Source organism: Eucyclogobius newberryi, unplaced genomic scaffold (genome assembly GCF_026437365.1).
Source record: "Eucyclogobius newberryi isolate DKJ021-1_F unplaced genomic scaffold, fEucNew1.0.hap1 SCAF_11, whole genome shotgun sequence".
In the NCBI taxonomy this organism is placed as follows: Eukaryota; Metazoa; Chordata; class Actinopteri; order Gobiiformes; family Gobiidae; genus Eucyclogobius; species Eucyclogobius newberryi.
In genome coordinates this window covers 23,558,748-23,570,278 of record NW_027315735.1, presented here as the reverse complement: position 1 = coordinate 23,570,278, position 11,531 = coordinate 23,558,748, and the positions used below count along the sequence as shown (strand labels likewise).

Here is an 11,531-nt window from a genome sequence, read left to right as displayed (position 1 = left end):
ATAATAATAATAATAAAAATAGTAAAAAATAAAACAAAATAAGGTTAAGTTAAGTTGAGGTGATTTTAATAAGCTTAATATTTTATCTTTCAGTGTTGGAGGACTGACTTGAGCATATTGTTTAGTGGGGATTAAATGAAACAAAACATATGGGACTGACTATTGTTGCATGTCTAATAAGCAGTAGCTTTAACAGACTTATTGATTTGTGTGTCTAATTGTCCCATCGCTTCACTTTTCATATACTCTACAGCGCAGTGTGTAGATGTAGATCCTGATAATGCTTTGGCCTGCAATTTGTGGGTTTACTCAGTGACCAAAGACATTCCACATACAGATTATACTGGACATAAATAATAGAGGACCAAATAGTTATATTATCTGTTCATAAAAAGTATGACGTGAGGTTGGTAACAGATAAAGTCCTGGTATAAGTGTACGTGGTGGTGTTTGTTTCCAGATACCTGGTCATGGAGCTGATGGATGCCAGTCTCTGTCAGGTGATCCACATGGACCTGGATCATGAGAGGATGTCCTACCTGCTTTACCAGATCCTTTGTGGCATCAGGCATCTTCACTCAGCTGGCATCATCCACAGGGTCAGAGAAACATACTGCACAGAAACACACCATCATCACCATCGAGAATACACATTTATGTCATATGCATAAATGACATGTTCTGTGTGCAGGATCTGAAGCCCAGTAACATAGTAGTAAAGTCTGATTGCACTCTGAAGATTCTGGACTTTGGGTTGGCCAGAACAGCCTGCACTAACTTCATGATGACTCCGTACGTGGTGACAAGATACTACAGAGCCCCAGAGGTCATCCTGGGCATGAAGTACAAGGAGAACGGTAAGAGTTTGAGTGCACTTTGGGAGAGCTGCGATAGAGGGCTCTACATCTATACCTTTTAACCAGGCACTTAACTTGTACGTAAATACAAATTGTCAGTGCTCTTTCCATCACTGCTCTTTACACGTGTATTTACTCTGCCGCTGCTCTGCTTCAGTGGACCTGTGGTCAGTCGGCTGCATAATGGCTGAAATGATCTCTCACAAAGTCCTCTTTCCTGGGAAGGACTGTATCCTTGCTTCTTCTTTTCTTCTCCGTGTCAGTTTAACCGTAACGTAATACTTTTTCAGGTTTAGGAGAATTGTACAGAAAGTCCAGTGCAGTTATATTGACTGAACTGTTCAAAATGTCAGTGTAAAATGTGTGTCGACTTAACCTTAAGTGCTTGTAATGGATAGAGAGGAGGCATTGGCAGTGCTCAGAGCTTTTAGCTTAGCTTTATCTGTAAGAGAAGCCGCAGAGGAGCTGATGGTCTCATTCGCTACATATATATTATTTGCTCTAACACAAACAGTCCAACAGCAGAGGCGTAGACAGCCTCAGTCCATCTCTGTATGCAGCGAGTGCATGCCTGCAGAGAGAGAGGCGGACAGCTGTGTAAACTGATAAGGCCAGAGGAAGGCTCGGGAGGCTGCCTCTGTTTCACACATGACCGTGAAGAGAGGAGAAAATAAGATGACTCGGAACAAAGAACAGAAAAATGAGGCCTAATAAACTTGTTACATTGTGTGTTGTGGCCGTAATCCATGTGTCCTTCATCTCGTGCTGGTCCTGTAAAATGTCGTGTACCATGTATTGAACACGTTTGTGCTGTTTGTCTCTGATCACAGTGGACATCTGGTCGGTGGGGTGCATTATGGGGGAAATGGTCAAAGGCGGCGTCATCTTCCAGGGAACCGACCGTATCCTTCGCTTCACTGTTCACACCATCACACCTCCTACCTTTTAATTTATTCTGTCTTTTCTTACTCGACGGCCGTTCTTTAATGTATTTGTCCTCATCTACTGCACTTGATTTTTTTTGTAATGTTCATTATTCTGTTTTGCTTGGTTGTGTGTTCATATTGATGTTACGTTGCTGCGATCACTCCACAATGTAGCGTATTCTAAAGTGATTTGTCCTCTTTCATCATCTCTACTGAATATTTTAAACATTTGAAATAGCCTGACGTCATCTGAAACTCAGTAATAGAGTCAAATGGAGCAGATTTTTCCATAACCAGCCCTGTGCTCAGATATCGACCAGTGGAATAAGGTAATTGAGGTCCTCGGCACGCCCAGTCTGGAGTTTATGAACCGCCTGATGGAGACTGTCAGAAACTATGTGATGAACAAGCCAGAGTATCCGGGAGTCAGCTTCTCCGAGCTGTTTCCTGACTGGGCTTTCCCCTCGGACACTGAACACGACAGACTCAAAAGTAAGTCATAGTGTAATGTACAATCTCACGTCAACGGAAAACAGGGAGGACACAGTATGTTTCCATTGTAGTTTTTATTGTCCAGTTTTTGGTTAGTCCTGGTTTGGAACTTCTGTAGAAATGTGTGGTTCTATTTTAGACCCTTTTAACCTGGTTAAGCCATATTTTATACCTTGAATTGGCCTGCTCTAGATCTACTGGGCAATACATCAAAATTCAATGTATATAATATTGTGAATGTTGTTTTGAAGAGATGCAAAATATGTCAAAATGCTACAAAACTGTAAAAAAAAACGTTATGCTGTACCTTTTCAAATAAAGGTATAAGGTAATATTTCTGCACTTTTGTGATTCATTATACAGACATTTCAGATTTGTTATCGGGATATTCCCCAAAAATATCGAGATTTTTACATTTTTGTCAATATATCGGCCACCTTTACCCGGGAGGGCAAGTATTTTTCCAGTTGGCACTTGGTGTTAAAGGTTTTTGAGCCACAGCCACAGACCTTAGACTTGGAGGTTCCACAAAGGGCTAAATTAAGCTTCTCTCAGCACGCTCGTTAAGTAAGGTGATGTCATGGTGCTGTTGCCGTAGTGACACTGGTCTCTCTTTTCCGTTGCCATAACAGCGTGTCAGGCTCGAGACCTATTGTCCAAAATGCTGGTCATCGATCCTGAGAGTCGCATCTCTGTGGAGGAGGCCCTGAATCACCCCTATATCCACGTATGGTACGACCCGGGGGAGGCCGACGCAGTGAGTCCCATTCGCTTTCATCATAATGACTTCATACAGGGGTTGTTTCTTTATTGTATGATCTTGTCTTGTTCTACAGCCGCCTCCTCAGATCTCTGATAAGCAGCTGGAGGAGAGAGAGCACAGTATTGAGCAGTGGAAAGGTGGGAAACACTGCCCTCTACAGGAGAAACACAAAAACACTATTGACGCTCAATCAACTTTTCCGTTTTGCAGAGCTCATTTATGAGGAAGTGATTGACTGGGAAGAGAGGAATAAAAATGGACTGATGAAAGAAGATTGTTCAGGTTTGTAAATGCATTTTCTCATTATCAGTTTAGTAGTCCTTTAGTCGTTTGGTCAAGGAATCGGTTAATAGCGGTTAATAGAGTCGACCAAATTTCTTTTTAGTTTACCAATGATTTTTATTAGGATTATAAGGATTTATGGACCAGAGCAGAAAGAAGAATATATGAAGTGAGTTAACTGGAGATAAAATGACTGGACAATGTCTTTAATTTATAAAAAAAATGGTTTATTTGTACTTCTCTGTAAACCTTTTGCAGCTGATTCTAATATTTTTTAAAGTCAACCAAGTAAATAAGCCTCTAGATTTTGATTTCATTCACACATATTCACGTTTGCCATGAATGTCACTGAACACCTTGTACACATTACATTGGATTCATGTTCTAGAGTTAAAATGATGTCGAAATCTAGATAATAACGTGAATGTTGTTTTGAAGATAAAATTTGAGAATATCGGTTTATAGTAAAAATGCTTCAAAAAGAGCTAATGAAATGAAAAATGTTGTCCAATAAGGGTATAAGGCAATATTTCTACAAACTTTTTTGATTAGAAGTGAAAAAAATCAAGATAAAATTATTTCTATATCGCCCTCCCCATAGAATAAGATGATGGAGAGCAGGGGCCACTATTTCCATTACAATTTTTAGAGGAAATATCTCACAAATGCAGATCCTCAGTGAAGAACTAAGTCTCCCTTTAGGCTCCGTAATGAACCATAAATCAGGTGAAAACATCTGCAGTCGTCAGTGTGAGGATCGTTGGCTCAGTTTTAACCCGCGGCCTCTTTAGAACATCACGTGACCGCGGCCTATTCAGAGGACTGTCTCTCTCTGATTGCACCTGTTGGTTTCCGTTGGCTCGTGTTGCAGATGTGGTGTCAGGTTCCGCCTCCCAGTCGTCGTCGGCCAATGACATTTCGTCCATGTCCACGGAGCACACCTTGGCTTCAGACACAGACAGCAGCAGCATCGACACGCTGACCGGCCCCCTCGACGAGTGCCAGTGAGGGGCCCCCGGCATCCACCCATGTACCTGAATATCATTTCACCGTCCTCCTTTTTACTCAAGTAATAGGTCTATTTTTATATTTTCTTTCCATGTGCAAGCTGGTGGCTCTGATTGGTCCTCATGCGACTCCGTATGAGACTGCCACCGTGAGGTCAAATAGGTTATTGTTGTGGTTACATACTTTTGCATTCAATTTCAGGTTATTAAATGTACGCAGATATTTGTTTGAATGCATGAATAGGATAATAGTTTTATTTTTTTTTAGATGTATTGTTTGGGTTATTTTAATCCAGTTGATCAGAGACTGAACATACCATTCTCCCGCATGTAACTTCAAAATGAACAAAAATTAGAATCAATGCTCCAGTCATCACGTTAAAGAACAAATATTAAGTTTGACGGAGCGTGTAATTCAACAGAATCAGATTCTGGTGGTTTCACGCTCCACAATACTGACAAGGCATACTTTTGACTGCTAATATAAGGGATATTTTTCTGTTGTAGCTGTGTTATTTTGTTTACACATAGGATGCTGAATTCTCTTGTCAGTTGTGACTCACACAAGGTACTGACTATCCAAAAAAGACCACCACATACTTGTAAATTTAGATCAATTTGTGGAATATTTATTTTGTCTTCTTGCAAAATGTTGCACACAATCAGCCTTGGGCCCATAGGGTTTGCGCTGTCGTTTAATGCATGGACTTATCTTAACCATTCCACCAGTGCTATAGGACAGTGACTACGTCATCAGTAACAAATCATGCAGCCAACAAACAGACACATACTGTTTAACTTGCATGACAACATTACATAGTGACAAATATTAGCGCTCTCATCTGGTCAGTTTTTTCAATAATAGTTTGTTGGTGTGGTTTAAATCTCTTTTGGAAGCTGTAATTTGCCTTGTTAGCCTTCGTGTGTGATCGTGTTCTCAAATGTACTGTGTAGCACTCGTTCATCATCATCATCCCTGCTCAGTCCGCTCAGCCCAAAGTCTTTGTGTTTGTGAAGAGGCCTGTGGAGACCTGAATGAGACCGTCTGGATGTACGTGTACATCTGGACTCACATGAACTGTAACGCTGCTTTCTGCAGACATGATTGCACAAATGATAGAGATAACCAAGACACTAAAGAGTCGCTGAAGACTCGTGCACTTGTATTCATTTCATTATAAAGAAAGACCTTATTTTGTCAGTCTTGCCTTAAATGACCCCAGATGTGGTCAGTTCATTTGAAAATAAATACAGACTGAGTGTCATCCTGCCCATAATATGTGTCTGTGTCTCTCTTGGCAATACAGGAGTTAGATTTTCTTTTAGTTGTGGTTATATTTTCAGATGACTTTTTTTCTAAAAAAAAAAAAAAAAAATGGCATCCCTGAGTCTCTTTTAAACATACATTTGACCTGAGACAGTTGGAGGCTTAAAGGATCACTATGGATATGTACATACACTTTTTTGATGTAATTATATTCAAAAGCTCTTGGCAATGTACTCAGTCTTCTTGGCCTCTTTATTGAGCTCCCCAAAAGTGTCAAAGAACTGCTCCATCTCCCTCTGCAGAGCTGCGTTGCGTTGTTCTGCAGCGGCGCGGGCCTTTTCCGACTCTATGATTTTGGCCTGAACGATCTGGTACCAGTGACGCTGCTGGGCCAAGTTTGTTTTCAGGCGAATCACCTCCACCTGCAGCTCTTCGTTTCGGTTCTCCAGGCTGTCGACAAAATGCAAAAGAAGGGAAAAGAGCGTCGTTGCTTGTTGGTGCCAGCATGAGTTGGTTTTGGTAGAACAAATTTGACCCTGATGAACTTGTACTATTTTGCCACACACAAGACAAGTGCAAGTGTGACCTTACAGTGAGAGACTTGTCCTATCTATATCAGTAATACATGAGGTATGTGTTGTGTCTAGGTCAGCAGCATGGCCTCTGAAATTAGCCCTCTTTCTCCAGTGTCACAGGTTCTTTCTATAGGTCAACACCACATGCTGTGCTTTTTTTACTCAAACTCTATTGCTGTCACCATTTACATTATTTTTTTAACTATAGAAAACAAGATTCCAAGTTTAGGTAACTATATAATAAACCATAAGCCGTAGACCCTCTAATTGTTCGTGTGTGAATGTGTGTAAAAGGGCTGCACTCTAAACAGGATGTGAGGCCAAGTCAGAGGCCGAGACAGAAACCAGAGCTATCCTGGGAAAGTGCTTCTGGGAACAGCACCAGGAGGTGGTCAACGCAGTAAGCTGAATGTTAAAGATACAGATCATAATCCCATTGACAGAGATGCTGAAGTTCTCCACAGCTCCACAGAGACAAACACAAGCCGTACCTGGTAATGCGCTCCTCGTACTCGTCTCTCTGCCGGATGATCTGCTGCTGCAGGCTGGTGAGCACGCTGCGCAGGGCACTGGCTGAAGGGTCAGCTACTGGCACAGGAGGGGGCTGACGCACAGACTCAGGGGCCTTCTCTGAGGGCCAGGGCTCAGTCTGACAGACCTGGGAGCACACCTCTGGGTCCTGGTCTGGGATGAGGTCCAGATCTTTGGACTCTGGCAGGATGATCTCACAGGAGGACCAGGGGCTCCGCTCCAGGCTCTCCTCCTCAGGCTCGGGGAGTCCTTGGACCTGCTGTGGGGCCCAGGCCTGCGACATGTGCTCCTGTGTTTCCATGGCGAAGACTGACAGGTTGTTGGGGGTGACGGCCTCAGGGATGTTGTCATAGAAAGACAGGGCGCTCCTGTGTTCGGTGCTGAGTGATGGACTGGGGCTGCGTTTAAGAGGAGCTCTGTCCAGTGCTCTCCTGAGGATTCCCTGCTCTGTGTCTCCTCCTCTAGCCCCCAGCTCTGCTCCATATCCTGGATGTCCCAAAGCTCCTCTCCAGCTACAGTAACTGTGGTCTGGCCACAAGCCAGGCCCTCCTGCCCCACTTGTCACAGTGGGACCCAGAGCCACTGCTGGGACCAGCCCAGGCCGAGGTCCACAGGGTGCCGGGGCAGTGGGCTGCTGAACCCTACGCTCCATGTGGCTGTCCTTCTTCCTCTGAACATGGGGCAGGCAGTTGTCGTATATGGCATCCGTGGAGCAGGAGCTGCCTGTGGGTGTCTGGACAGGAAGACAGTGCAGCTCCATGGTCCAGAGCAGGCCCCCTCCCCCTGTGTGTCCTGGGCTTCAGGGGCCTCAGACTCTCCTCCAGAAGAGTTCCTCCTCGGGCTGGCTGTGTGCCGTGAGCCTGATACTCTGTGGTTATGCTGTAGTACAGTCCCCAGTGCTGAGTGTGTGTGTCTTATGTGTATGTCTTCAGACAGGCTTCAGCTGTTACTTCACAGCTTCTGAGGGAGGGAGCAGGCTGTAACAGAGTCCGCCTCATTCCAAAAGACAGTCACACATAACTGCAACCACAGAAATAGACAGTGGCCAATGGCCACACACAATGAACACAACCATCCATCAGATTTGTACATCAATAATAACCTATTCCTCACCACTCACAACACCACAAGTCTCAGCAGCTTCTTCTAGTCATTTGTCATGGATATTTGTATCAGCCTTGACAAGTTATCATGCTGTGTTACTGGCAGATAAATTAATTAATTATTAATTATTAAATATAAAGCCTCGACTTGTATTAACTAGTGTAAATATGTGATAACACAATATGTGGTATTTTACTAAATTCTTGCTCTGTAGCATCAGACTAAAAGGCTGGTCTAGCCTGGGTCCACAAGGTGGCAGCATACACAAGATTATGAGGATTCACACATAGGTGAATCTTAACAGAATCAAAATGGAAAGCTTTTATGACACATGACTACATATTTTTCCTTGGATCTCCTTTCATCACTTGGATACGGCCCAAATGTTTTTACAGTCGGGTCCTGTGTCTCCTGCAATATTTCTTGTTCACACCATAGAGACTGGACTGCCTAAACGCTGACCTTTTCCTTTAACAGGGTTATTGTTGCAGGATATCTGAAGGTATTTAGCTGTTTTCAGCCTTTAAAGAGGCTTAGGGCCATTGACTCACTATTGATTTAGTAATTCAGTGAAGATCCCTCTCATTAATGCAAGGCCTCCAAGGAAACACTATCAATGTCACTTCCTCTGTATCAGAGGGCACATGCATGAAGACTGCTGTAGTCAGAACAACACTCATGTGTTCAGGAACTGCCACATCAGCATTAGAGAAAACTGAATATTCTCATTGGAGAACTGACTATGAGCATATTTGAGGTGCAAGGACAGAGTTTTCTGAAGCTCGTTGCCACTAAAGTCGAGCACAAGTAGAGGTTTTGGGGATGCTTCACGGTCAGATGTTTGTGTTTGTTCTCACAGTCAGGAAATACACTTTAGTTTGTTGACTTCAAAAGCACAAAATGGTCTTTGTGTTCTGACCTTCTCATTGTAACTGATGCACAACACTGATGTCTTCTTATTGTAGCTGCATTTTCACTGCACAGAGGAGATATCACCTTTTTTTAAACTTCCTGTTCATCTGCGTAGTTGTTTGTAACCATGACAACTGAATCCATGGCAACACAGAGCTCTCTAAAAAATAAAAGGGAGGAGAGTGAAAACGCGAAGACAGCAATGAGTTTGTTTCTGAGTGTTTGAGAAGGACCTTGTGCAAAAGAGACCAGATTCGCTGAAGTGGCATTAAACAAGAGCGAAACGTCTTTTATACAAATCAATTTTTTTTATATAAGTGACATGAATTTTATTAAAACAAGTAAAAGGGCCTTCCAGCATCAATTTCAATGACAATAACAAATGAAGAATAGCATTTGTGGGTTTCATGCTTCAAAAACCTCATTTGTCCTGCTATCTATTTGAAAGCTGCAGTCATATATTAGTTATGTTTTTAAAAAAGTGAAGGAACCTGGTTTGAATGTGTAGGCCTAAATTTGGATCCATTCACCAATTGGCTTTTAAATAACACAAAAGACTGTGACAGAAAAAGATTACGTGCATTTGTCTAATTGCAAAGATGGTAAACGTGACTTTTCCCCTCGTTCTTACGTAACACAGACGTAATACGCAGTTCTACATAATCCTGCAAAGCTGTAAAAGAACTGAGTGTCGTTGCTCCGTGTGTGGGTAGTTCCTGCCGTGCCAAATTGGATTAAAACGCTTTCAAAATTCTCCAATATTTGCAATTTCAATTTAACTTACGACTCCTCCATGTTATAGCTGGCCTTATTTCATATATGTGTGTACAGTGTCCCCCTGAGGCTGCCGTGCGTGCCTATGCGCCCATATTGGATGCTGCAATTTTGCGTGGTGTTTTTTCATCTTGAAGGATCACACATTTCTGACAGCCAATTAACAGATCTGAACGGGCTGCCATGGAAACTAGCTAATTTTTAAATAAGCATCCGCAGTAATGTTTTCCTTTTTTCCCCATGTCTAAGCGACACCTCTGATTAGCAGCCTGTCGTGGGATTGGCGGCCGCCCCGAGCCATGGATGTGTGTGATATAACCTTATAACACACCTGTCTGCTCAATGGACAGGTCCGGTGCGCAGTGTGAGGAGGGAAGACACGCTGCACATCATTTAAGCTTTAAAGAATGACCCCGGCAGAGTTAAGCATCAAACGTGCACAGACCCTTTAAAATACTATGTCATTAGAAGGTTCAAAAGCCCAAAATGGAGGCAAAATGAGGCAGAGCATGATATAATTTCTGCTCAAAGTACTAATGGTTTTAAGTCTTTACAAAAGCGACAAGTTTGGGTTTCCAGTGTGGAAATGTCAGATGGAAAAAAAGCCTCACAAAAAGTATAATTTGTGGTAAAGAATGTAATATATATGTAGATAAAATGTGAAAAACTATTGCGTGGTCAATATTTCTGTCAGTTTTTGTCCGTTAAAAGTAAAACATCAGGTTTTGCCCTCATCAAAATGCTCAATGGGCTTCATAATCTCCTTTTAAATAAACTAATATTGTAAAATACAATAGTAAATTCAAACCAGGCTCTGATATTACATGTGAGAGGTTCTCATAACGACATCATGACATAATTGAGGAGTTGTATTTAATTTGACAAAGAATGAAAAGGAATAAATAATTTCACAGATGAAAAAAATAATCGTAACACAAAATATCACAATATCACAACATCCGAAGATCTTCAACTAGGACTATGACAATCAGCAATGTATGTTTCTAAGATGAGGAGAGCGTGAAGCTGAAGAGCATGAAGAGCTAACCACTCTGCCACCCACTTGCACCACCAAAATCCCCATCAAACTCGCTGACGTTGAACACCATCATCTTGTGATATCAAATCAACACATTTATTTATGCACTGTACAAAATAGAATGTAAGCGTTTCTTTGTGGCAGTGCAAAGTGCAAATTAGGTGCAAATCCTGAAAAGTTGTGAGCTGATGCTAAATGACACACACATAGAGGAAGTGGCAGGAACACATTTCCCACACTGACAGATAGTACTTGTCTCTTGGAAGCACATCATATACTTTAAGTGTTTGTGCGCTTTTTAGTGACATTCTGCGGCATTTAAAGCTGGCAGGACGTAGCATCTTTTGTATTTCGCTAGTAAAATGTACACGGTGTCATAGATACGTCAAATTGAGACAGCCTTTTTTTTAAAGACATTAATAGAGAAATGAAGCAGGGCAGTTGAAATCAAACGAAACAGCTACGTTAGAAAAATATTGGTTTTAACAGAAAACCCTGTTGAGCGGAGAGATCGAGAGTTGTGATTGATCTTAAATCTTATGCACAATTTCTTTGGCGCTCTCTTCCAGACTTGTGGGGAAGACTCAGCATGAGGGAGACAAGTCCAGATTTCAAAATAAGACCCCAAATCTACGAAGTTGTGGCTTTTGTCCCTCATAGACGTCACGTAAAAGTACTGTTGCATTGTAAAATACATTACTCACTGAGAAAAGTAATGAACTGTAACATAAATAGATCAATATTTTACATTTTGTGTTGATCTAAAACGGCTCAGTTATAGAAACAGATCCACTGACTTCCTGTTTGGATCTGCAGAACTGATCATTCCCGCCTCTTCATAGTGATAAGCCCCGCCTCTTCATAGTGATAAGCCCCGCCTCTGTGACGTTTCACTGTAACAAGCAGCTGAATGTCATTTACATGTTTTTATTTCTACGTGACATTTAGGGACTCTGCGTGTATCACTCTGTGTCTTAATTTGTAGCACATAAACACAAGTAT

At 42.1% G+C, this 11,531-nt stretch overlaps 2 protein-coding genes across 3 annotated transcripts in view; one reads left to right on the top strand and one right to left on the bottom strand.

The window, feature by feature from the left end:
- mapk9 (mitogen-activated protein kinase 9) overlaps positions 1-5,604 on the top strand; it is a 14,239-nt gene extending 8,635 nt beyond the window's left edge. Inside the window, exons 5-12 of one of the 2 annotated variants that reach the window (XM_072439130.1) lie at positions 461-599; positions 692-857; positions 1,688-1,759; positions 2,093-2,275; positions 2,908-3,032; positions 3,112-3,175; positions 3,249-3,320; positions 4,192-5,604. In XM_072439130.1, the coding sequence (XP_072295231.1) occupies positions 461-599; positions 692-857; positions 1,688-1,759; positions 2,093-2,275; positions 2,908-3,032; positions 3,112-3,175; positions 3,249-3,320; positions 4,192-4,328 (958 nt within the window). In that variant the 3' untranslated portion in view covers positions 4,329-5,604. Of the gene's footprint in view, positions 1-460; positions 600-691; positions 858-1,014; positions 1,087-1,687; positions 1,760-2,092; positions 2,276-2,907; positions 3,033-3,111; positions 3,176-3,248; positions 3,321-4,191 lie in introns of both variants that reach the window. The other variant, XM_072439138.1, reaches the window with a different exon arrangement.
- On the bottom strand, positions 5,186-7,612 carry LOC140354206 (uncharacterized). Its single transcript, XM_072439150.1, has 2 exons — positions 6,661-7,612; positions 5,186-6,044 (listed from the first exon to the last, which is right to left on the bottom strand). The coding sequence occupies exons 1-2, from the start codon at positions 7,458-7,460 to the stop codon at positions 5,807-5,809; spliced, it is 1,038 nt and encodes a 345-aa protein (XP_072295251.1). The 5' UTR covers positions 7,461-7,612; the 3' UTR covers positions 5,186-5,806.
- Between the last annotated feature and the right edge of the window lie 3,919 nt (positions 7,613-11,531).

Bases quoted from the DNA above. Each gene is read 5' to 3' on its own strand.
- LOC140354206 (XM_072439150.1), bottom strand. From the start codon at position 7,460: ATGGAGCTGCACTGTCTTCCTGTCCAGACACCCACAGGCAGCTCCTGC. The intron at 6,045-6,660 runs GTACGGCTTGTG...TTTTGTCGACAG, and splicing joins TACGAGGAGCGCATTACCAG to CCTGGAGAACCGAAACGAAG.